The 24,678-nt window shown below is 43.7% G+C and overlaps 1 protein-coding gene across 1 annotated transcript in view; it reads right to left on the bottom strand.

Moving 5' to 3' along the window:
- Fam171a1 (family with sequence similarity 171 member A1) overlaps nt 1–24,678 on the bottom strand; it is a 119,719-nt gene that overhangs the window by 2,652 nt on the left and 92,389 nt on the right. Inside the window, exons 5-7 of the mRNA XM_028764945.1 lie at nt 23,778–23,954; nt 3,939–4,055; nt 830–944 (exon numbers count right to left, since the gene is read on the bottom strand). Coding sequence (XP_028620778.1) covers nt 830–944; nt 3,939–4,055; nt 23,778–23,954 — 409 coding nt within the window. The remainder of the gene's footprint in view (nt 1–829; nt 945–3,938; nt 4,056–23,777; nt 23,955–24,678) is intronic.

Here is a 24,678-nt window from a genome sequence, read left to right as displayed (position 1 = left end):
GCATGTGTGTGCTTGTGTGCATGCCTCTCTCTGTAGGTCAGAGATCAATGTTGGGTATCAGCTACTTTATTATTTGAGTCAGGCTTTCTCATTTAACCTAGAGTTCATCAAGTAGGCTAGGCTGCTGGTCAGTGAGCCCTAAAGACACACACAGTTTCTGCCTCTCCAGTGCTGGGATTACATACGGCACGGGCCACTGCATCTCCTTTTTGTATGTGGCTTCTGAAGTGCCAAGTCAGGTTCTCATGCTTGTACAGTAAATACTTTACTAACTGAGCTATATCCCAGCTCTTGTTAAGCTTGTGTGTATGTGTGTATACATGTGCATGTATATGTGTGCGTATATGGCATATGCACAGTGCAAACGTGTAGGATGGAGGAGAATGTTTGACGTTCTCTATCACTGTCTGTCTTTTTCTAGGACCTCTCTTGAACTTGGAGGGAGGCTGGCAGCCAACAAGTCTTCTTGTCTGGGTCGCCTACAGCACCAGGGCTACCGACAGGTGTGAGTGGCTGTTCTCCCCTTCCCACATGGGTGCTAGAGATCTGAAGGTAGGCCCTCATGCTGACATAGAAGGAGCTCTTACTTCCTGAGGCATCTCTCCAGCACCTAAGCTCTTACAAGCCCTTTAACAATAGCTGCAACTTTACATAACCCGTGGGGTCATTTGCAACTTAGATTACATGTCTGAGTCCTAGGTGATCTTTCATGAGTTAAACTAAAATAGTTTAGGGGGAAAAAGAAAGAAGGAAAAAAACATTTCCAAATACCAATTGCATAAGAAATTCTACATTAAACAAATACATCGCCCAAATGGTAACACTTTACCTGCAATAATATAAAAGGAGACACAGCAAAACCAAAAGAATGAAAGCCATTCCTCCTAAAATGGCCAAAAGAAACACCGTGTGATACGTGGTAATGTCCTGTGTCACAACGGGACCTAGAAGGCCAGAAAATCGCATTTTAGAGCTTTGAATCCCTTCATATAAGAATAGGAATAATGAGTTAGGAATGTAATGACTTTAAAAAAAAAACAAAACCCTCTTCCTGCCTGCGTGCAAGACAGAGCAGTGGCCGGTCAGAAACACGATGGATGGCCATTTTGTACCCGAGGTACTGTCACTCCTGTCCACGATGGCCGCTAGCCCTGATACTCAGGTATGAAATGCTCTCATATGGAGGGGATTCCCACCTCCTCCGCTCAGAGGAGAAGCAAGCCTCTCTCAGCAGCATGCCCGGCATCCTAAACACATGCTCTTTTAATAAAAGAAGAAGAACGCATGACAAACCATTGAGTAGATTCTTATGTACGAGAGGAACCAGGTATCTGAGGACTTTACAAGGACAAAATGTTTATGATTTTACTTTCACTTTTCCTGGGAATACTTTCACTTTTCCTGGGAATTACTGCTGTACAGAATATCTTTTGCTTGAATGAATCACTTTAAATATATGATAGAAGTTTACTGTGATTTTGAAATGTCAAGTCTGACCAAAAAAGCTTTCCTATTTAAAGAAATTAAGTAGTCATCCATGATATCGTTTTTGTTTATTTTTAACAAGGCTAACCTCTTATGGCCATAGACTTTTCTAGCACTTAAAGATACGATTTGCTAGAGATAATCGGAACAAAACAAACAGCTTTTAATTTGCAATGCAAAAACACCAAGGAGTGAGTTTAAGTTTTGCCCTCGATGGATTTCAAGGGCAATGAGAAATGGCCTCATAACAGTATGATAATATAAATTGGGCTCACATAGTAACTCACAACAGATGGGTAACGAAACCTCTGAATGATATTTATTCTTGTCCAATTTCCTGCACTGTACAGGAGAAGGGACACAGTGGCTTCATATTATTTATAAACAAGTTACCCATTTGTTTTATTAAAAATTTGTTTTTGATGTTCAATGACAGATTTTTTTTTTAGAACTATTTTTAAGGAGACAAACTTTATTCCCTCCCTTTCTCCCTTGTTCCCTTCCCTCTCCTTTCCTGGGGTTTCACTATAAGCCCTGGCTGACCTGGTTGGCCTCAAACTCCCAGCAACTCTTTTGCCTCTACTCCACTACTCTTGGACGAGCCAGCATGTCTGGCTCAAATCTTTTAAAGAGCTAAATGAATCCAAGGAAGATCACTGGGTTTTGGGATTGGTGATGTTTCCTGAGTCCAGAAGAGAATGGAATTCTCTCAAATACAGTTCACTTAGTAGGGCGGGAGAGTGGGCTGAGTGTGTACATAGGTGTCTGTACACTGCCTTAACTGGACACAGGATGTCTTAGTACAAAGACAATATTCCAAGACATTGGATTTGATCCTCCACACAGAAGGAACGAGAAGGGCAGGGGGAGACTTTGGTCCTGTAAAACCATTCTCAAGGTCTGTTACGCACTCAGAATGTAATTATTTTAGCCTGTGTCAAAAGAAATCTTCATAAAACTCACGGCTTAAAGTTTAGACTCTGCTTAAGCAGAGAATTAAGGAACAAAACCATAATCATTCTCTTCTTGGTTTAGGGCCCAGGGAAGCACAGCTTCACTGAAAGGCATCTTAATAAAAGAGATAGTGGGGAGATTACCCATGATGCATCCCCATGACGTGCACCGCTGGGCATGTGGTGGGGTTGCTTCTTACAGCCCCGAGCCTATTCTTTCACGGCCTGAGAACTCCCGGGGGACCTGTGCTGGGCAGCCCTTGGTTTCCTCTTTATAAAGGCATATATTAATATTAATCTGTTGCATGGTGGGAAAATTGACAGCCACAGTTGTTTGAAATCTAAGAACATTTCCCTTTGGTGGCTGGACTTTGTGGCATTCACTCTGGTACCTGAGGCATTTCGTTTCTTTCTCTCTTTTGTTTACTTTTGTGTACTTCAAATTAGGGGAACAGGTGCTTCTGTGCCAGGCTCACGCTGGCAAAGCTGTGAGAGTCACTCCTTTGAGGAAAGCACTGAAGAGTATACTTTCTTAGATGAGAATGTGGTGACTGAATGGAAGGCCTTTCCACACCGTCTACGAATGGCTCCATCCGACTAGTTACTTACAAGGTCGAAGCATGAATTCTAGCGCTTCGACATTAATTTCACTGCTAAAATATTTCGAGTTTTCACTGGAAATGCGTCAATAGTGACTTTGTCTGAAGTTCCTTTTAATCATAGCTCGTATTTAACCTGTCTCAATTATGTAACTCTCTAGAGATGCATGAGCTTTAACATGTATTAAAACAACACAAACACAATTCCGGATGTACCCCTAGCATAAACACTGCTGAGGAGAGTGGATTTTCCAAGGTGGGCAGTCCAAGTGGCATGGCTTTCAAAGACAGTGATGGGAGGCATCACTAGAAAGACTTCTCATGAGAAGCATATTATTCTGAAATATCACCAGAACTATGTAGCTATATACACATACACATACATATATGCATGTATTTATCATGTCCTAAACAGGAATCAATCTACATATTCTAAGTGACGATTACTCTATTAGACAGCTGGCTTTTCACTAAACTGATCAGAAATGCTAAACCAAGCATTTTGCCTTAAGAAGCCCCCAGTGAGGGCTTTTTTTTTTTTTTTTTTTTTTTTTTTTTTTTGCTGAGAGCTTGACCCTCAAGCTTACAGATACACCAGGCCACAGCTGTCTCAGGAATCAGGGAGGAGGTCCCAGCCTTCTCTGAACACTTTCATTTAAGAATTCCCAAAGGCAGCTGTCTGAGCAAGATGGGACTGGAGACAGGACTACTTCCATGCCTTATGCCGGACCTCCATGTGAAAGTTCCAGGCACAACTTCCCACCCACAAAATAGCCTTTCTTTACCATTTGATGTTCTAAAAGAACACAACATGAAATGCCCATAGAAGTTATATTTAAATGAATGCTCAGACCCCCAAAGAAATCCACCCAGATTGCCAGCCCTGTTGGCTCTGCATTACCTGGGATGAGAGGAGACATGGCTGCCACCCAGTATCCCAGCTGGGGAGCAATGTACGTCCACGTGAGCTGGCTGCCTTCCTGATGCACCAGGCCCAGACCACTCTTCAGCCACGTTCCTGTGGGGTTCAGAAAAGAACTTCATCAGGGTACATGGCCATGAATGTTTATAAAAAACCACTTGAATTCCGCATTCACAACTTGCTGGATAGCCAGACAGTCAGTCATGTTACCACCTACAGATTGTACGCAATTTTCTGTAAAAAGTCTTGGGTTTTCTTTGTGTTATAAACTAACTGCATATCAGTTACTTTATTACCCACCTCTCTTTCCAACCAGAAAATCTGCGCAGAAGGCCCTGGATTCCAAAGAGTCAGAACAACGACAGCAGTCTGCTAGGGGTTGGCAGAGGTGGGAAAAGGGAGCCCAGAGTCGTTCGTGGCATTTACATTTAAGCAAGTAAATACATTTCTTATCCTAGTTAAGGCTAGGTCGCAACAATTTAGAAAAGATTTATTGGCTTATCTGTGTTTGCAGCAACAGGGATGCTATGTAATTACTCTGTCACTGAAGCACACTCCGCCTCCAGCCTTATATTTAAAAATATCGATTCATCAGTGCCATCTTCCCATATCCTGGGTGAGTAAGTCTGGTGTAGGCAGGCAATAATATTAAAAAGTTTCCATTAAGGAAAATCTGCTGTGTGCTAGCTCACCATGATACACGGCTTATCTTCATTATCTATGATTCTCACAACAGTGGCGTAACACATGATTTCATTTCCCTGGGGGAAGGGGAGATTGAGGAATGATGGGTTTTAGAACTTTCACAAGGCCTGGGTGCTGTGAGCACAGCACGGAGGGACCTAGATCTGCCTGACCTCGAGGCGGGGCGGCTTCTGCTGCTGTGCCATGTAACATTCCCACAGACCTTCGCGGAGACTGGCGACACTGCTCTTTTCTCAAGCTTGCTGGCAAAGGCTCAAGGATGGAGACAAAGTAGTTCTAGGCCAATGGACTGTTTCTTAGCTCAAAAGGCAACAGTGATCACCAGCAGGAACCTTGTATGGAGGCCTGTGACAACCCACTGTGGTCAGAAGCCCAAGAGGGAGGCAGCCAGGTAAGTGCCCCTCCCCACCACACCCCCAAGGCTTGTGCACACCTCTCCTGAACCAGCAATGGTGGCACAGGCTGCACACACAGGGATGTTTCTGAGCCCTCCCTATTCCTACATTCATGGACCACCTGAAATTGCCACATGGATGATCCTGGCTGGATCGAGTGTGTCAAGCGGTTGACCCTATGTCGCAAGTTCCTGGGTCACATATTGCTGAGGCAAAAGTAGATTTTTCAAACTGGGGGAAAAAGCAAAACAAAATAAGGCTCGGGCTGCTTCTAGGCACTATTAGTTGCTATGGCGACACTCAAATGCTGTGGGTGGAAAGGTGCTTCCCACTTCCCACTCCCTTTTCCTTCTCACAGCAGTGGCACACGGCAGGGGCAGCCAGGCATAGCAAGGCTCTGCATTCATGAGGTACGAATGCAACAGGCCTGCCTGCGAGATCACGGCTGTAGGTGATTTTGGTTCAAGCTGAAGCAGAATATAAGCTAAAAGGTTTCTAAAACAAGCGCGAGACCATAGCTGTCTAGTTTGGACTCATTTCCTGAGTCACGAACCATGCCAACTCAGAGATCACAGAGCACCTGAGAGTACCAGTCGTTTCACGGGGCTTCTGAGTAAACGGGAACAGAAGACACTGAACACAGTAGAAAGGAGGGTTTCTGTGCTGGGCAAGGACGTTTCTCCAGAAGTAGAGAACGGGTAAGTTTCGGCTGCTCCCATCATCCCGCCCCCCATCCTCTCCTGACTCACAAACCCCACCCACTCCCACGCACTGCTCTCCCAACAGCACAGCAGGCAGCATCTTCGATTAGCCAGGATGCAGCCACGCATTCTTCTTCGGTTGGCTGTTTCCCCAGATTAGATGGTTGAGTCACTGCTCTTCAAATGGGGCGGATGCTAAACAGGATCCAGAGCTGGGAGCTGAGTCCTAATTCCTGTTCATTCATAAGCCACCAACTCTGCCTAAGATGCTTCTTTCAAAAGAATCCACTTCAGGACCTGAAAAATTCCTCCAAGTTACATATGAGGCAAGCCAAGTGGGTGGAGATATCATCAACACTATGAGTCCATACCCACTGCCCAGTTGAGTGGTCCCTGTTCTAGCCTGGAAGGTGCAACATTGAAAGGCCATCTGCTAAAGATGTCTAAAGTACTCTGGAAGGTCAAGGGAATAGTGTCACCTGGGGTGGTGGAGCAGGGCTTGTTAGTAAGGACAACAGGTGGGGAGGGAGACAGGAGGGTGACAAGGTCACTCAGGAGAAACATGGAGGAGCATGAAGCAGTGGACCAAGGACTGGAAAGACAGGTTCAAGGTGAACATGGATAGGCCACAGCTGGGAGGGAGCTTCACATCTGCCTCAGGAGACCTTGGAATAAACACTGAGGCTATGGAACGTGTAAATCAAGGCCAACTGTGGTCCCGTGCCCTCTGCTTGCCATGCCTAGCTCGTCTTCATGACTGACTGCTGTTGTAGGTTAAACCTCGCATACTTTTCCCCTATTCTAAAAGATGCACATCTGAATTTGGGGAGAACTTCCCATATATCTGCATACTCTATATTTCTTCATTCCTAGGAAATGTTTTTTACTGTATCATTATTTTTACAAGAGATATATTCACATGTTGTTTTAGGTCTGATCTCCTCCAATGTGTTGCAAGCTCTGAGACTGCTGACCTATGTATTTTATACCTTTTGTCTTCTACTAAGTGTATGAGTTCCCTTCTCTACCACCCTTATCCCTTCCAATTCCCAACATTAGTTAGTAGAGAAAGAAGGTTAGAGGGGGAAGGGGTGTTGCTCTGATCTCAAGGACTACTTCCTGATGATCAGGGACGTCGAATTCCTTGGGGCAATGTTGATCTTTGTGATGTCTCCAATGAGCAAGCATCGAGCAGCAGCAGGAACAGGAGAAGGCGCCACTGCGCCTCTTGGGGCTCTAGTATTTTTATACCCTCTCAAGAGTCTCCAAGCTTCAAACATTCACTTGTAGGAACTATCTGCAGTTGGCAAAATCACACCCCTGACAGAGCACAAGACAAATCATAGTCAGCTGCTGTGGACAGTGAATCATCCCCATATCCCACACCTGGGATTAAAATAAAAATATTCCATGTTTCTGTGATTAAGAAACCAAAATTCTCATCATAACCAAGTACCTAGAAATATATCCAAATAGGAACTTACTTTCACACTGAGTGGATGCTAGAGGCACAATCCAACAAACAGCATCAGTATCCTTCCTAGAAAGGCTGGATGTGGACGACAGAAAAGCTATCCTAGCAGCGGTGGGACTAAACCGGGATGTCCCCCTTTCAAACTACAGGGAGAGAAGCCAGCTGGGGAGAGTCATTAACTTCGGCAGACCTTCTACATAATACACAACAGGGTCTGACAAAAGTGTGACGATGTTTTGGGATTTGATCATGCTGTTCCTGGCAAAGGCATCTTCCAAGATTTCTGTTTTTGTGGGAGGGAAGGCTACAGGAAACATAAGAATTAATGAACTGTGTGCTAGAAACATATGCTTCTCATTACTGGGACCCTGATGTTATGGCAGGATGATGGGGCTTTCCTACCTGGGGAGGGGGAGGAAGGGAGGGGTTCCCACCTGTACATTGGTGCACAGAAGTGGTAACTGTGCTAAAGATGGGCAACAAGGCTTGGATTCTTTACAGGCAAACCCACCGGCAGAGCAGACGAAGCTCCTTAAGGTCCCCTGAGATGAATAAGGTTATGAGGTAGCAGGGTGCTAGAAAGGCTACTTTCATATGCACACATGCGGATACCAGTCCTGTTCAGACAGCACAAAGCAGGTTTTCCTGCTTTATAAGTGGAAGAAATATCCAACTGTGGAAGACCTTTATTTTTTTACACCTTCCACGTGGGTGAGGGCGCCTTTTGGATGGCTGTTGGTACCGATGAATACGGCTTGTGTGAAAGGGCTGTTCTTGTTCAGATTCTCATTTGTGTGATCCAATCACAGAGCAGGCCCCAGTGAACAACCAATCACAGAGCAGGCCCCAGTGAACAACATTGTCCGGCTTCTTCGGGTTCACTTTATCTTGCTCTGTCTTTTTATCTTTCCCTAGCCTGATCCTTCTTGATCCCTTCCCATGGCTGCCCTGTAGGTCTTCCCTATAGGACTCCTGTATCCTCTTCATATGCAGGCAATTGAGACCACTGCTGGGACACACAGAGATAAAGGCTGTCACTTGTTGATGGCAGTTAGGGAGGACCTACACTTTCTGGTGCATTTCTAGCCCCACCCAGGGTGGCTTTAGTGTGGAAAAGCCATACAGGTGCAGCTGCATCAACTTGGTTGCTGTGTGGGTGTCTCAGGACTTAGCAGGGTGACTTAGGTCTCTTTGCTCTGACATGAGCTGTGGTGGGTGTGCAGTGAGTGAAGGTCATGTGGTCTTCCCCACCAGCATTGAGGAAACAGATGTTGCAAGATTGAAATTTCTAGCTAATTAATTCTCAAGTAGCTTTAAGGAATTTGGAGTCCTTTTAATGGAATCTTGAACAAAAATGAATACATACAACAGAAAAAGGTAAGCTGCTCACAGAAAGGGAAACAAAGCCCCTTCCCAAAGGGATATTCTTCTGTACCTGCTAAAGTGTGACAATTTTGTGTTTTTCTTTGAAAAACACAGAAATATTATAAGAATACATTTTCATTTTAATCCCAGGAGTGGATGTGGAGCTGCTGCAGGTCGTCCACAGCAGCTGACTATGATTTGCCTCATGCTCTAACAGGAACATGATTTTGCCAGTGGCACACGGTTTCTCCAATTGTGTGACCTTTGAGTTCTGGGGACTTTTCAGAAGGTGCATATATAAATGCTAGGGCCCTGAGAGGTGGGGTGGGCTGTTGGTTGGTGTTTGTAGTGCACAAAGAAGAAGCAAAAACAAAAAGAAATTAGATATCCTGACTGTGAAGATCAAACGTTTCCCCAGGAACGTGATGCCCCTAATCAGCAGGAAGTAGTCTAATGATAATGTTCTTCCCTCTCAGACTGCTGACTTTATTCAGGGATCTTTCTCTCTCTCTCTCTCCTCCTCTATCCTTCTTTCTCTCCTATCTCGTAATAGGGAGTGAAGCCTGGGGGGGGGGGGAAAGTGTGAGAAAAGAAGAACCACAAAGTAGCAGAAAGACAGCTACATGCCAACATTTGAGAAGGAAGTTTGACACAAATACCAAAATCTGCATGTAATTTTGATTCAGATACAAGTGTTTTTTTTTTTTTTTTTGATAACTTGAGGCCACGGTCATGATCAACGGCAGGTCTAGGTTCAGTGTCCCCAGGAACACAGACTTGAGGATTTTGATTACTGATTACTCTTATGAGAAATAGTTTTTCCGCTGCCCACTGTCCTTCCTACACATCATGTTCTGTTCCTATATTACCACTGAGGTCCAACTTGCCCGCCATGCTTAGCACTGTTATCATCCCCTTATCAATGTGCTGTCTAGAATAATGTATTTAGGCCATGTAAGGGACATGAGGACAATCCAATTATCAAATAGTGACACTCTGCATCCAAATTTAGTTATCTATATGATCATTTGACTGTAATGATTATTACATACAGTAACCATCAGATAAGGCACCTCATCCTTATCTTTAAGATGGGATGGGGTCTCCTAGCGATCACTGATGTGCTAGCTGGTTACCATGCAACAATCAAATCAACTTTTATTTATGTAAAATGAAAGTATATATAAAGAAAAACAAGTTCAAATGTCGAACTACTGCCTCCCCAAAGGCTAAAGGACTCTATAACATGAAAGAGAACTCACTTAAAACGCAACATCTGTTTTGAAAGAAGCCTGAAGAGCACAGATTTATCTTGCTGCTCCTCCTTGGCATATTCTGTTTTCCTGGATACTCCTCTTTAATAGGAATGACTTCAGCTTAACTTCATAATAAGCACAAAGATGGACAACACTGAGTTAAAGAAATTATAAGCAGAACCCAACAACACTAGAACAGATTACACATTGAAGTTGACTCCTTGCACATTAGGCAAAACACAAGAATACAAGACTCTACTGTCCTGTTGAGACTTTTATCATATTAGACTTTAAAGCACTGAGTGGATGAACACCCAGCACCACTACACAGGGCCAGCTTATCTCACGAGTGACTTTCATAGCATAAGGGATACTCTGTGTGAATTCCAGCCTGGCCACTTTCCAGTTGTGTGAACTGAGGACATGTCCCAGATACACAGAAGAAGGACATGGCCTTCATGTCTTTAAGCCATTGAAGATTATGAAGGCACTTGCTTCCCATTTCCACAGTATGTGGCCTGGGCATTTTAACATGTGCAGTTCAGTACCTTACTTCTTACTTCTGATATACTCTAATTGATATATTCTTCTTGCACAAACTTAGAATACCTTCTACTAGATCTATAAGCTGGAAGTTGGGAAGAATTCTGCAACCATTCAGAAAACCCATCTCAAAACTATTCTGCCAATTAAAAGTGGTGATTGTTCATATTGCAGGGTATGGCCATCTCTACTTCCACACCTACATTTTGACTGTGCAGTATTTTGAAACACTCACGATGAGCAATGGGGTCACCCATGTTGACACAGGATGAACTGTGACAACACAATCCCACTGCTGTACTGTCTCATGGCTGTTGGCTAACAGCCATTTCCTCTCTTGGGCTCTAGTGGCTCTGAGTGAAATGATCAGCATGGGGTCAGCATAGCATGGTTGGGGTATGGTGGTCTTAAGAAAACATGAAGCAAGCTACTCTTCCCTCATCCTCTCAGGGTCCTCATTATCATCATCCACCACCACCATCAGTCCCATCTGGACCCCCAGTATGCCCGCTGTCTCCAGGAGCTGGATAAGAAGCCTTTTAAGGCTTTAGTCTATATTGCTTTAGGTCATCTCCTTTACTGTAACATTCTACCAACCATATATACAGAAGTTTGAAGGTTGAAGGCTAGTTTATTGTATGCTTTAATAAAAGTGGTACAGGGTCATCAGGTGGGCACAGTGAAGTACTCCTGGAATCCCAGCATTATAACGTGAGGCAGGAGGAGGGTCAGCTCAAGATCAGCCCAGACCACCTGGTGAGACCTCAGCTCAGAAGAAAAAGAAAAAATGACTGGAAAAGAATGCAGGAGCTCTCAAGCTACACTTAACATACAGCAAGAAACCTCACCATGTCTATAGTTACAATATCAAAAGGAAAGATTGGCTTTGAATAGATAAGTGACCTTCTCTGAAATCACTTTCCCTGTGGAATCAGTTAAGAGCAAGCATCCTTTGTCAATTGTATAGCTAAATATTTCTTAGGTAACTATTTATCTTATAGTTTTTGTTGAAAGAAATCAAACAGGAGAAGTTATATGGGGATGTTTGGATTCCTTACAGCTTTTGACAAGTAGATTTCAGGACTGGCCTCAACAAGAAGTAAAAGAAGGGAAATTCACGGTAGCCGAGGACTTTGTGTTTGAAGCAGGAAATGAGAGACAGGCTGAGGATTAGAAACCAAGACAGAAATAAGCTTGCAGTCACCTAATACATTCTCTTAGTATAGGGAACTAGCCTTCCAAAATCCTCAAAGTTTCCTATTATGGCTCCTTTCACAAAGCTTATTCTGAACTCACTCAGCCTTTAAAGGGGCTGGGATGTGAACAGGGTAGTTTCTGAGGAAGAGATTCATTTTTTTTTTTAAAAAGATTTTGTGTGTGTGTTGCATGCGTGTACATGTATTTGGGCACATGTGTGCTATGGTGCATGCATGGAGGTTAGCAGACAATGTTTGGGAGTCGGTTCGTGTCTTATGTCAGGCTTGATGACCTGGGGAGCTTCTGGGACATTTTCCTATCTCCACTGGGATCACAGATGTGTCCCACATATTCAGTTTTTTTTTAAAAATATGGATTCTGGAGATTGAATCCAGGTCATCATGTTTGCAGGACAAGTGTTTTGACCTGTCTAAGCTGAATTCCAGGACCCCGGGACTTTTAAGCTACATTAAAATATTTATTTTATTTAATTACTTGGTTTATTTTTGTGCTGGAGATCCAACCAAGGGTCTTATGTTTGCCCAGGCTGGTCAGGGATTTGGATTATAGGCACTTGTTTCCCTTTAAAGGCTTAATGATTTAAGAATAAGTTTTGGGAAAGGACCCATAACGGGAATCTTCAAGGATTTTAGAAGGCTAAGGGATAGCTTCTATCTTAAAGAGCTAGCCAGAAGCACCTAATACATGTTGATAAAAGACAGTAAGAATTCCACATTTACAATAGGTACATAGAGATGTAGGTAGACCACTAAAGTATGAAATTCTCTCCACATGGAGATTATGGCATAAGAGTGCGCCTCCATGTATCTCTAGAGGTGTGGTGAGACATTTCTCTCCACAGCGTGCTGAAGAGCTTGCTAAAACTGAGGTGTGAGTGTGTGTGTGTGCTGTGGTTCAATAGGTCTGGAGAAAAGCCTAGGGGTCTGTTTCAATAAATTCCTGGGTGAAGTCAGGCCACTTGCCTGTGGATTGCATTTCCAGTTGCAAACCTTCAGATATGTAGACCTTTGTGGGGCTTGAGGACTCTCTTAAAAAAAAAAAAACACCCTCGTGTTACTTCCTATAATGTACTGAAAGCACCTTTATAAGTATTTTTCTGATCTGTTCAGGAAGTAAGGCCAAACTGGTTCAAAAATCAAGACCCTGGTGTGCACCACTCTGAGCCTGTTATGCCTCCAAGACAGTTCCAGAGAAGGCTCCTATTGTCCTTAGGATATCAGCTCAAATATCCCCTCTCTACAGGCTCCACATGTTGGCTCACTACCACCTGAAACTCCAGGCCCAGGGATCTGACACCGTCTTCTGGCCTTCATGGGCACTGTGGTGAACAGGCATAAATGTAGGTAAAACACCCACACACAAAGAGAAAAATAAAATCCTAGGCAATGAATTGTTCAATTAAAAATTTTAGCCACCTTTACTTGAAATTATTTATTTTTACTTATGCATGTCTGTGTGAATATATACTGTGTGTGTGAGGTTGTACATCGAGGACATAAGAAGTCATATTTTCTGAAGATGGAATTATAATGGCTTACCAGTCACCTAAGTTGGTACTGGGAACCCATCCCAGGTCCTCTGGAAGAGCAGCCAGTGCTCTTAACCCCTGAGCCAGCTCTGTAGCCTTTACATTCATTCTGTGCGTGCATGCATGCCAGGGTACTCATGTTGCCGTCAAGGGACACCTTGCTGGAGCCAGTTCTTTCCTTTCACCACATGGATCTGAGTGACTGCACTCAGCTATCAGGATTGGTGGCAAGTGTCTTTCCCAGCGATTCACCTCACTAGCACTTGTTCAGTTTTAACAGAGGACATCAGGCTTAGAATTCCACAGCAAGAGGCTGGAGAGATGGCTCAGCACTGGCTGCTCTTCCAGTGGTCCTGAGTTCAATTCCCAGTGACCACATGGTGGCTCACAACCATCTGTAATGGGATCTGATGCCCAATTCTGGTGTGCAGGTGTACAAGCAGATAGAGCATTCATACATAAAATAAATTATTAAAAAAATTAAAATAGGTCTCTCTATTCTAGTAATGGGAGCCCCTAGCACGCTGGACTTCTGCAGAATAAAACACTCTTTGCATCTACATAAAAAAAATTATTTAAAAAATATTTTTTCAAAAGCGAATTCCATGGCAATTTGGGTTTTTGTTTTTTAAATACTGGCAGAAAATCCAAAAACAACAAACAGAGATCCCCCAAGTGACTGATGGGCCAAACAGGCAGCAGTGGAAATGGCTGTTTCTTTGTGTCCCCAGGTACACATCACTCAGAGAAGCCCTCCATGCACAGAGATCTACATCCTGGGGAAGGAAGGGGTTTGTTGTCTGCACTCCCTCTTCTCCACACCCAAGCATCCTGTACGTACACCAAGCACTCTCTGGGCTAAACTCCAGCTATCTCCTGATGGCAAAGATGGCGGCCCTACCTCAGATATGGTCTGAAAATGATGAAAGATATTGGCTTATAGAAATACCTGTCTTATTAATGGATACACCCAGCTAGGAATGACGAAATTTTGGATTGATCCAATTTTTTTCAGTTGTGATCTTATTTTTCCTTTCCCTTCAACTATGGTCAGATGCATACTGCATAATTGAAACGTCTGGGCTGTCATGGATGACCACATCTGTGTGGTAGATGGAGGAGCCAGTGGGACTGTTTCCGCCAGAAAATCCAATACAACAGTCTGAATGTGCTGATATCGGTGTGTGTGTGTGTGTGTGTGTGTGTGCGCGCGCGCGTGTGATTCTGCTCATCAGACTTATTCCCGCCTGAGGGATCATCTGCCTGGACTGATGAGTTATTGGGAAGTTCAGTTTCAGATGGTGATGGTATTAAAAGTACTGAACACCCTGTGGGGCATGGGCACTGGCATCAGACTAGTGGCTGGAGTGTCCTAGAGTCATCTCAAGGGGAGACTGCAGTGCTACACTAACAGAACTGCAGGTCTGAGCCTGTCCTTCTTTCTCATATGCTTCACCGAAGATTTGCAAACAACATATGGGTTGAAAACAATAATAACAATAATGGTGATCAGAGGAAGGAGTGAGGGAGGAGGAGGAGAAGGAAGGGAAGAACGAGGAGGAGGGGGAGGGAGAGGAGGAGCAAGAAGGGAGGAGGAAGTGGAGAAGGGGAAAGGAGGGGGAAAAAGAAGAGAGGGAGGAGGTGGCGGAAGGGAGAAGATGAAAGGGAAGATGGGGAGTGCGAGGGGTGGCTAGGAAGGCTTTCCCTAAGTTCTTGGCCCTGCTCTAACTATGTCTATGATGCAGGGACTCTGCCTATTGTACTCCTTTTACAGACGTGAGGCCTGCTGAGGCTAAGTAAACAGCTCTAGTTCATACACCATGAGTGGGCCTTTCAAGTTCAATCTGTTGTAACTGCTGGACTGTGGCTCCCTGTTTCTCTGCAATGCTAGAAACTATACGGGACCAGGGTAAACCTACCTGCTACCTTCACTTTGTAACTACTCTTTCAAGTGAAGGGAAGTAGGCATAAATGTATGTTAAAAATATCTGGGGCTTCAGATGGCTTAGCTGTTAATAACACTGGGTGCTCTTGCAGATGACCCAGGTTCAGTTCCCAGCATCCAAACTCCAGTTGCAAGGGTCTAACACTCTCTTTTGGCCTTCACCAACACCTGCATGTAAATGGTGCACACACCACACACACACACACACACACACACACACACACACACACACACACCAGATAAATATATGGTGAGCTGGGTATGTAGCTTAGTTGCTACAGTCCTTAGGATGGCATAAACGATGGTAATATATCCCTGAAACATTAGCTACATAGCAGCGTGAGGCTAGTCTGGGATACCTGAGAGTTTGTCTCCAACAACCACCACCACAGCAGCAGCAGCAGCAATAATAACTCACGGCACATTAATGTCCTAATTATTTTTACTTAGGCTTATAGTAGACTAAACATGAAATTTTTGCTTAAAACCCAGGCACACTGAAAGTCCTGGAGGTTTCCTGGTGCTGGAAAGAGCCAGTGGAAGGATATGAAGCTGCCACACTTAACCAACCAACTCCATCTGTGGTAACTAATGGTTAACTGTTAAAAGAATGTGGGCTTTCTCTGAGACGGACTGACTTGCAAACTCTCCAACCACAAACTAACCACTCATTTGTCAGGCTTGCCAAAATGGTTTTGGTTAAATCCAAGCATGGTAAATTCTAATTCTACACAGAGTGAGACTTTAGGAAAACCAACACCCTAAGAATAGTTTTAAAACAAAAGTGCCTCAAACCACAGCTACCTGAGAACTAATTTCCAGAAAATAAGCATTCCGAGAAGGCCACCAACACAAATGCCTTAACAATGCTTATTAGAGACATGTTACAGGGCTGTTTTTTGAGTTGCTAGGCAACACTGAAAAACAACTGTCCCTCTTCTTAGATCAGCCCACAGGGCAGCACAAGTATATTACACAGTCTAACTCTCACCCTTTGGGGCAGAACTTTGTGATGGGATGCTTAACAGACCCATAGCAACGGAACACACACCCATCTTAGTCCCCAAACGCAGAGGGTCTGTGCCCCACTCTGGATCTTTCTCAAGACAAAGTTTCCACTGGGCTCTCAGCGTTTACCCCACTGCAGTTCCCTCAACCCTGTGCAGACAAATTATCCCCTTCCCTCCTAAAAAGTCTCATGCAAACCCAGTTCACTCTCAGGCTCGTTTTCCTATCTGGAAAAATGAAAGGCCTTTTGCTTGCATGTGCCCCTCCCCCTTCAGTCCCTCAGCACTCCACAGGCCAGGTGTGGACTTGAAATCCCAGCTTTTGGAGGCAGAGGCAGGAAGGTCAGAAGTTCAAGGTCATCTTGTTTCTCAGCTACAGGGTTCCCTAGGAAATGACCTGTTTGTCTTTCTTAGGGATATACTGACATCACTACTAGGTAAGTCAACCCCTTCCTTTGTTTAATACCCTTAATTATCACATCTGTTCTTCCAGACAGGGGAGGTTGTACATATAGTTCTAAAGTTAATCCCATATATAAATATGTACTTGAATTGTTAGATAAACAGCTCCGTTTCTAACTTTTACCCATACAATGTAATACAGTGCATCCTTAGAAGTCATTCAAACCACAACAAACCACTCTGAAATTCTCCATTTAGACACATGGTTTAATATTTTAATATTCATATGATTTAACATATCTGTATCTCTTATCATTTTTCCAGTTAAGAGTTCTGGATCAGCCTTGAAAACACACTTAAGAAAGTCCTTGGCACTCTCTAAATTATTCTTGGAGACCTAGATAACTCTTTGACCAAACTTGAGATCAGAGAGACATATAAAAATTACCTTGACTTCATTTTTCAAAGAATAGTTTTAGTTTCACATCGAATTTGAGATAAAGGTGCAGAGATTTTTTACTCCCCTCTCCTCTAGCATTCCCTACAGTATACTTGCCACACCGATGAACCTACATTGATACATACATTAAATCTGCATTCTAAATAAACTCCGCCATCAGTGGCAAACTGGCCATGACTTACCTAAAAGCTTAGTGGGCCCAGCTCAGCAAAAGCAGTCATGTTCCTTTGGAAGCAGACACAGACCTACTGCCCAGGCCAATTATGGTACTTTTCCTGAGAACTTGCTATGGATGTGCCATAAGTGGTATGAGGCCAGTTCAGTAGCCACCATTTCTATAGCAACCCACACAGAGTCTGCCTGTGGTGTTTGGGAAGGCAGCTAAAACTGGATCTCGCTATATAGCTTCACTCTCAGGGTAGGCTTCTCCTTCTGCCATCTCGTTGGAGTAAGAGGATTCAAATACACCTAGTGACTCTTAAACAGCAGAAACACAGACCCGAAATCTAAAACACTATTGATGTTTTGATCATTCAGGATCAGTCACTTTGAATTCAAACCACTGACCTAGTTTGCTTATTCATGAGTGACCATTCCCTAGGGCAACAAGTCATACAACCTCATACTCCAGAAAGCCATCTGCTGCCCTAGTTATATACTGAAGAAAGAATACACGTCCATCAAAGAGAGCTGACACAATTGGCCCTTATTGTCCTCAAAGCTACAGCTAGCACACACTTACCATGACCGACTTTCTTCCCCGGCCATGGGAAGGTCAAACTGGCTCCTGCATGTAACTAAATATGGACACTGATCACTTTACCAGGTACCGCCCCCACAGGCTGTGGGCACAGCATGACTTCAAGGACTGAAGTCAGAGAAGCCTGCCGATTCCTTAAAAGATAAGAGTTTCACCCACCAATGGGAGTCTCCTTTGCTGTGCAAAGAAGCACATGGTATTCACATTTAACACACAGATCATGTACATGCAAATGCTTCAATGTAGAGCACGCATGCTGCGCCTCTTCAGACAAGTTCTTAGAGGGTGTATGTGGTGATGAGTCAGCTGATAGTGTTGTAACAGTTGTCAAAATCCGATTCACGGATCCTGACAGGGTTAAAATGTGAAGATGCTAATTTCTTTTAAAAATGATTTACTTACTTTTATGAGCAGTGATTAGTGTTTTGCCTGCATGTATGTTTGTGGGAAGGTATCAGATCCCCTAGGACTGGAGTAGTTACAGAGAGTTGTGAGCTTAGGTAACAGGAAGGAGGCTGTAGCTGAGACAGCACCCGTTACCCTTGTAGAGAGCAAACACTCCTGTGTTGTGGTAGTAAATGGAGACAGCTCCCTCAGCTAGGTGTTTAGATCAGGCGTCACAAGATGCTTCTGTAAAACACTGCATCGTAAAGCCAGAACATGAGTTGGTATTGCATGACAATACTCACTGGGTACCACAGGATAAAAACAGGGATGATTTACCAACAAATGGGTGTGGCTGTGTTCCAATAAAACTTTATTTAGGGGTGTGTGTATGTTTATGCATTTTATATGATTTTCACATGTTCTAAAATCTTCCTTTGATGTTTACTTGTTTCCATTTTAATTGGGTATAATTGACAGATAAAAGCTGTATATACTTAAGATGCGTGACTGAAGTGGAAACTTGTGGTTTGTTTTCAAAGTCGTTTGTGTCAAATGATGTTTTGCACACAAGTGAAAGGATGTCTTGCTAAAGCAGACACGGGAAAGAATGTTTTCCGGAAGCAGACAAAGGTGAAAGGATGTTTTGCTATAGCAAACTCGTGAAAGGATCCATGATGAAGGAGTATAACTATGACCCCACAGACAGTGGGCGATGAGCACTGAGCCTTGGTTTGGTTTGTTCTGCCTCACTAGTCTTAGCTAATGAGCTAGGTATATTGTATTGGTTCAATTTACATAGCACTGTTGAGCTCTGCTTGTGGCAATACTGTCACCATTCAGGGAAACTCACCCAAGGGCTGCTCGTGACCTTGAGGTTTCTTCAGGATCGAACTACAGCTGCTGGTTTATGCGTGGTATCTGCCTGCCAAAAGGACTGGACTGCAGCTGCTGATTCATATTTGGTGTTTGCTATGGGACTGAACTCCTGACAAAGAAGATTGAGTTTGCCACCAAAGAACTATTGCTAAACAGGTCCACTCCCTTATATCCTAACAATTTTTCTCTTCCACTACCTCTGCTGGGTAGTGGGGTAAAGGAGAGGTCAAACTCTTATTAAAAGTAGGTTGCAAAAAAATGTATGCCCATACATGACTTAATGTTTTGATGTGTGTATCAAAATAAACAGTACGTCATCACCTCACAGATACTTTTGTTTATATTTTGGTTATGAGCCTAGCCTTTAAGGGCTGAGCCAACTGTCCAACCTGATACCACATTCTTGATCAAAACACTTAACACGGACTCTCAGCAAGTTTTAAGTACACAGCATTGGCAACCATACTGAGATGCTGTAGAGTTGACTTCTAGAACTTTCTCACTGTAAATGAGAGACCCTCATGCTCATTGGCCTCATGTCTCCTTCTCCCTCATCCTCTGAATCAGTTCTCAGTCATGCTTAGTTTCCAGGCTCCAGCAGAGCGATCCTGATCCACATAAAATCTTCCTGATGGATTCATACGTTCTGGTTTCTGGCTATTTAACAGTTTGGAATTAGCAATTGTTTTGATTCACCTCCAGTGTAAATAATTTAAAGAATTATTGAATTGATCTCAAGTGATTGTTATAGTCACAAACAGGAACTGACAGTGACCTGTGAGATGGGCTTGAAATGAGCCACTGCGTTTTCCTGCCCTGCTCTGAGGAGGCAGTCTCTGGAGCATTGTTTAACTGGAACATTTTAATAAGAAAATATTGATTAACCATGACAGTGAAACAGCTTGTGAAATACGTAGGCTTCAGACGAGTCAAGGAAGTTGAACACCATAGTTCCTTTAAATGTCCGTCCAAAATTTCAAGTTTTCTAAAAGCACATTATAATTAATTTTATTAGTATTGAGTGATAACACAGAAGGCTTAGATCTGTGCACAGGCAACCAATAGGACCTTGACTGTCACAGCTGCGGTGGTAGATGCCCGGTTAAACAGGCCATTTAATGGAAAGACGTCAAGTAAAGAGATGTAAAGAGTGTCACGGTCACCAGGGCCCGAACCTACCTCAGGTCTCAGGGGATTTACAACAGCGTGCTTTTGTTTTCACTGATTTCTATATTGTATCAGTTTTCTATTGATGCTATAACACATTTCCACAAATGGAAAGGGCTTAAAATCCTCAGGTTTATTCTCTTATCTCTGAAGTCAGAAACCAAAACCAGCCTCTCTAGGCTGAGGGTGGGGTGTGCGCGGGGTGAACTTGAAGGCAACCCCTGCCCTGTCTTTTCAGCTTCTAGTGAGTGTCTGCACTCCCTGTGTCTCGGCTCCTTGCTCTGTTTTAAGTGCGTTGCTCCAGCTCCTGCTCTCTGACTCTGACTCTGTTCCCCCTCCCCTTCTGAGGCCTCTTGTGATTACAAAGCCTCCATCTAGATAATACAAGTTCATCGCTCCATCTAAAGATTCTTAACCATATGTTCAGTGCCCCTTTATCACATAATATGACAGTCAGAGGGTTCCACAGTTAGGACATGGATATATTTGGGGGGGGCATCATGTAGCCTGTGACATATAAAATTATTTAAATAAAATTTCACTGTTAACTATATGCAGACTATACAACAATGGGATTAATATGCTTATATTGTCATCATGGCACCTGTGATATACAACAAACCCCAGAGAAAGCTTCATCACACTAGAACATAGATTTTTTTATATCCCAGTCCTATTTGCCTATATTCTAACACATTCTCTTGAAAAATAAGGAGACAGGAAGGACGGAAATAATAATAGTAAGGACATAAGTTTCAGTATGGGGGTGGGGGGTGGAATTCAACATAACTGTTATCCTTTGCAACTTCTGAATATCACACACACACACACACACACACACACACACACACACACACACGGCAAAGTCTCCATTACCTTGTTTCCAAATGTTATATGTAATATTGTAACATCTTATTCTTCTGACTTTTTTTTCTTCTGACTTTTAAAAAAGAATTTACTTTTACTTTTAATTGTGCGTGTGTGTGCGTGTGTGTGTGTGTGTGTGTGTATGAAGTGCTCGTGGAGGCCAGAGGAGATGCTGGTTCCCCTGGAGCTGAAAGGCAGTTGTGAGCTGCCCTACTGGGCACTGTGAACTGAACTCATATTCTCTGCAGAGAAGCTACCTCTTCAGCCCCTGTACTGATTTTTTAAAATGCGTGAATACCTTTATCAGACCAATAAAGGCACTCACTGGGAACTGTTCTTAATCACACAAACACAGATAAGATGCCTCGGGAGCAAGCAATGGCTAAGCAGGTACCTAGTCACCTCTCCACACTGCCGAGTGCCACAGAGACAAACGCTTATCACAGAAGGGGTTCAGGGATGCCCAGGTTTTAATAAGCTTCTATGGCTGTAATAAAACACAAGAGGCAAACACCTTAAAGAGAAAACATGTATTTTGCCTCACAGTTCATGAAGTTTTAGCTCATGGTCAGTTGGCTCTGTTGCTTCTTGAGCTTAGGGTGGCATGGCTCCTCACAGTGAACTGCACGTGGCAGAGCAAAGCTGCTTACCTCAGTGAGCCAGGGAAAAGAGGCCAGGGCCCTTCAAGGCCATGTCCCAGTGATGCACTTCTACTCCCTAGGCTCTGTCTCCTATAGGTGGGAGCCCCCTCCAATAGCACCATCTATTGAAGACCAAGATCTTAGCACAAGGCACTGGAAGAATATTTGAGATCTGACTCAGAACAGCTTTGAAGGATCAGGTTCTGTTTGCAAAGTGGTTAAGCCCAAGGTGAGGTTCAGTATGTCTGGGGAAGGGTCAATATGTCTGGGAAAGGGTCAGTATGTCTGGGGAAGGGTCAGTATGTCTGGGGAAGGGTCAGTATGTCTGGGGAAGGGTCAGTATGTCTTAACAGTGATTGGGAAGGAAAGAGGACAGGGACTGGCTCCAAAGAGACCTGTGTGCCTGTGATGAGTCTAAGCTCCTTACAAGTTGCTCTGAGAAAGGACCACATAGGAGCATCTTCAGTTGTGAAGGTAACCAGAGCAACACTACAGCAGGCCCCGTGGAAGGAGGGGAAAATGAGAGGCAGGTAGATGATGCAGGGAACTGGTAAGATGGAGGATTCCCAGCCCAGCCACAGGAAATCCAGGAAAGGTCCAGAAATGCTGTTCTTTTGCTGTTGTTGAAACAAGGTCTTGCTGTATAATTTGGGCTAGTTGCAAACTCACAGGACGCCTTGTGCTCCAGCCTCCCGGATGCTGGGATTCCTGCAGGTACTAGTACACGTGGCAAGGGAGGCTGACTTCATGGATCACAAGCTATAATATGAAACAACACTTTCCTGCCCAACTTGCTTTTGGTTATGGTGTTTTGTCACAGCTATAGAAACCCTAACTAAGAAATGCAGCACACAGTAAGACAGTGTTACTGTCCACCTTGTGAGGTTAACCTCAATATAGCCATTAAAACTGCAGTGATCTTTACAAGTTCCTATAAAGTCTATTAATTACCTGGGAAGTTACAAAACAAAGACTCCACGAAAGCCCAAAAGGTATTTATCTTCAAGTGTATTTGCTAAAGCTATGTTTTGACTGATCCAAGGAGTTAAGTATTTAAAAAGTATTATTTCATATTAAAAAAACCCTCTCATTAATCTTCATACATGGTTTAACAATCTTACACTGGTAGTTAAAAGCTGGTTCCAAGTTTGACTTTCACAGAACACTCTGAAGGGTAATTCTGGCTGTGCACAAACATTCAAACTTTAAGCTACAAATTATTTACCACCTAATTTACCCCTAATTGTAAGGATGGATGACCGAATCACACGATGTTTGCGTCACCCCACAGAATAATGCAGCCACCAAAAAATGCTGACTCTGCTGTAATGACTGCAAAAGCAGAGGAGAGAACAACTCTGACACCCTTTCCACTAACCCTCCTGGTGACCACGCCCAGGATGGGCAGCATCTTTTTGAAATGCTTGTGCTTTGAAACTCTCACCTTGTTTTCTCTTACATCACCAGCTAAGAAGAAAACAAGCTGCCCTGTTGTAAGCAGCTTTAAGCATCAGAGCATGTGGCAAAAGATGTCTGGCCATCAGCTGGCAAGGGCTGCAATCGGCAGGTGACTATGGAGGAGGCCTGAGTGTGCTTGCTAGCCCCAGCAGAGCATTGCTTAAGCTGTACAGAGCATTGACTGACAGGCCCACTGTAACTTTCCTGGGGCCCTGTGCCTGAGCCACCCTTGTTAGCTGTGCTTGGATCCCTGCACCTCAGAAACTGTGACGGGAGATGATCACTGCTATCTTAAGCTGACAAATTTTATTTAGGGAATCTTCTTATGCACCAATTGATAGCACACACATACACGTATGGACAAAGATAGAATTAAAAATAGATTCACCTCTATCTCTGGGTTGTAGGGTCATGGGAACTATTACTTGCTTCAAACAATGTTGCCAAATGTTTTTTCTTATATTCAGGAGACAAAACAAACAAACAAACAAAAAACAAAAAAACAAAACCAACAAAAAACAAAACAAAACAAGACAACCCACAGAACCAAGATAGTTCATAGAATATTCAAAAAACCTAAAGATTAGGAGAGCCAATTTTAGTTCCCATAACCCTTAAAACAAAACACACTTCAGAGGTGTTTGCTCAGGGGCTCCTGCTTACCCAGCTTCTGGTCAAACCGCCATGCTGCGACATAGGCATTGTGCCTCAGGCTGCTCTGAGTGGCCAAGGGCACAGTGACATAGATGGGTCCATCCACCAGCACCGGCGTCCCATTACCGCTGAGCAAGTGCACGCTGACGGCTGTGACGGGGATCAAGTCATACCTAGTGCTGTTTCCTGGAAGGAAGACATATGCTCATCACCTGCACAGAGGACCTGGGGCTGTAGAAACCCTTGAAGGAAACCGGTCACTACTGCCTCGTATTGAGTAGAGTCTCCAGTGTGCGGGGTCTTTTCTAATATCAGTAATCCTCACCCCCACTATGTCACAAGGCACTTCAAACCCACGGTTTACAAAGATTCCCAGAAGACATATGCTAGTTACCAGAGCTGGGTCCCAGTTCAAGTCTGCCAGCGGTAGCAAACTGCACTTGTGCTACCCACTCCTTTCTGCCTTCCTTCCTTCCCTCCCTCCTTCCTTCCTTCCTTCCTTCCTTCCTTCCTTCCTTCCTTCCCTCCCTCCCTCCCTCCCTCCCTCCCTCGCTCCCTCCCTCCTCCCCTCCCTCCCTCCTTCTGTTTAAAGGCAGGAAGTGACGCTGTAGCCTGGAACTCACGGCCACCATGCCTCAGTCTCTCAACAGCTGAGATTACAGCCATGGTGGAAAAGACTTTTCTCTAGTGTAAGAGAACGAACTCTGGAGAAGCTACAGAAAATTAGCATCACAAAATAAGCTCTGTGCATACATATATATATATATATATATATATATATATATCGTAGGACATACCATCTACAGCATCTATAATACACATGCCAACAAGTCAGTGCCATAAAAACCTATTTTAGAGACTGTTTTTAAACAGCAAATTTCATCAAGGATTGCTGCAAAATAACTCATTC

This window comes from Grammomys surdaster, unplaced genomic scaffold (assembly GCF_004785775.1).
Source record: "Grammomys surdaster isolate TR1022 unplaced genomic scaffold, NIH_TR_1.0 146, whole genome shotgun sequence".
Lineage (NCBI taxonomy): Eukaryota > Metazoa > Chordata > Mammalia > Rodentia > Muridae > Grammomys > Grammomys surdaster.
Note: the sequence above shows the minus strand (reverse complement) of the source record. Positions and strands in the feature narration are given on the sequence as shown.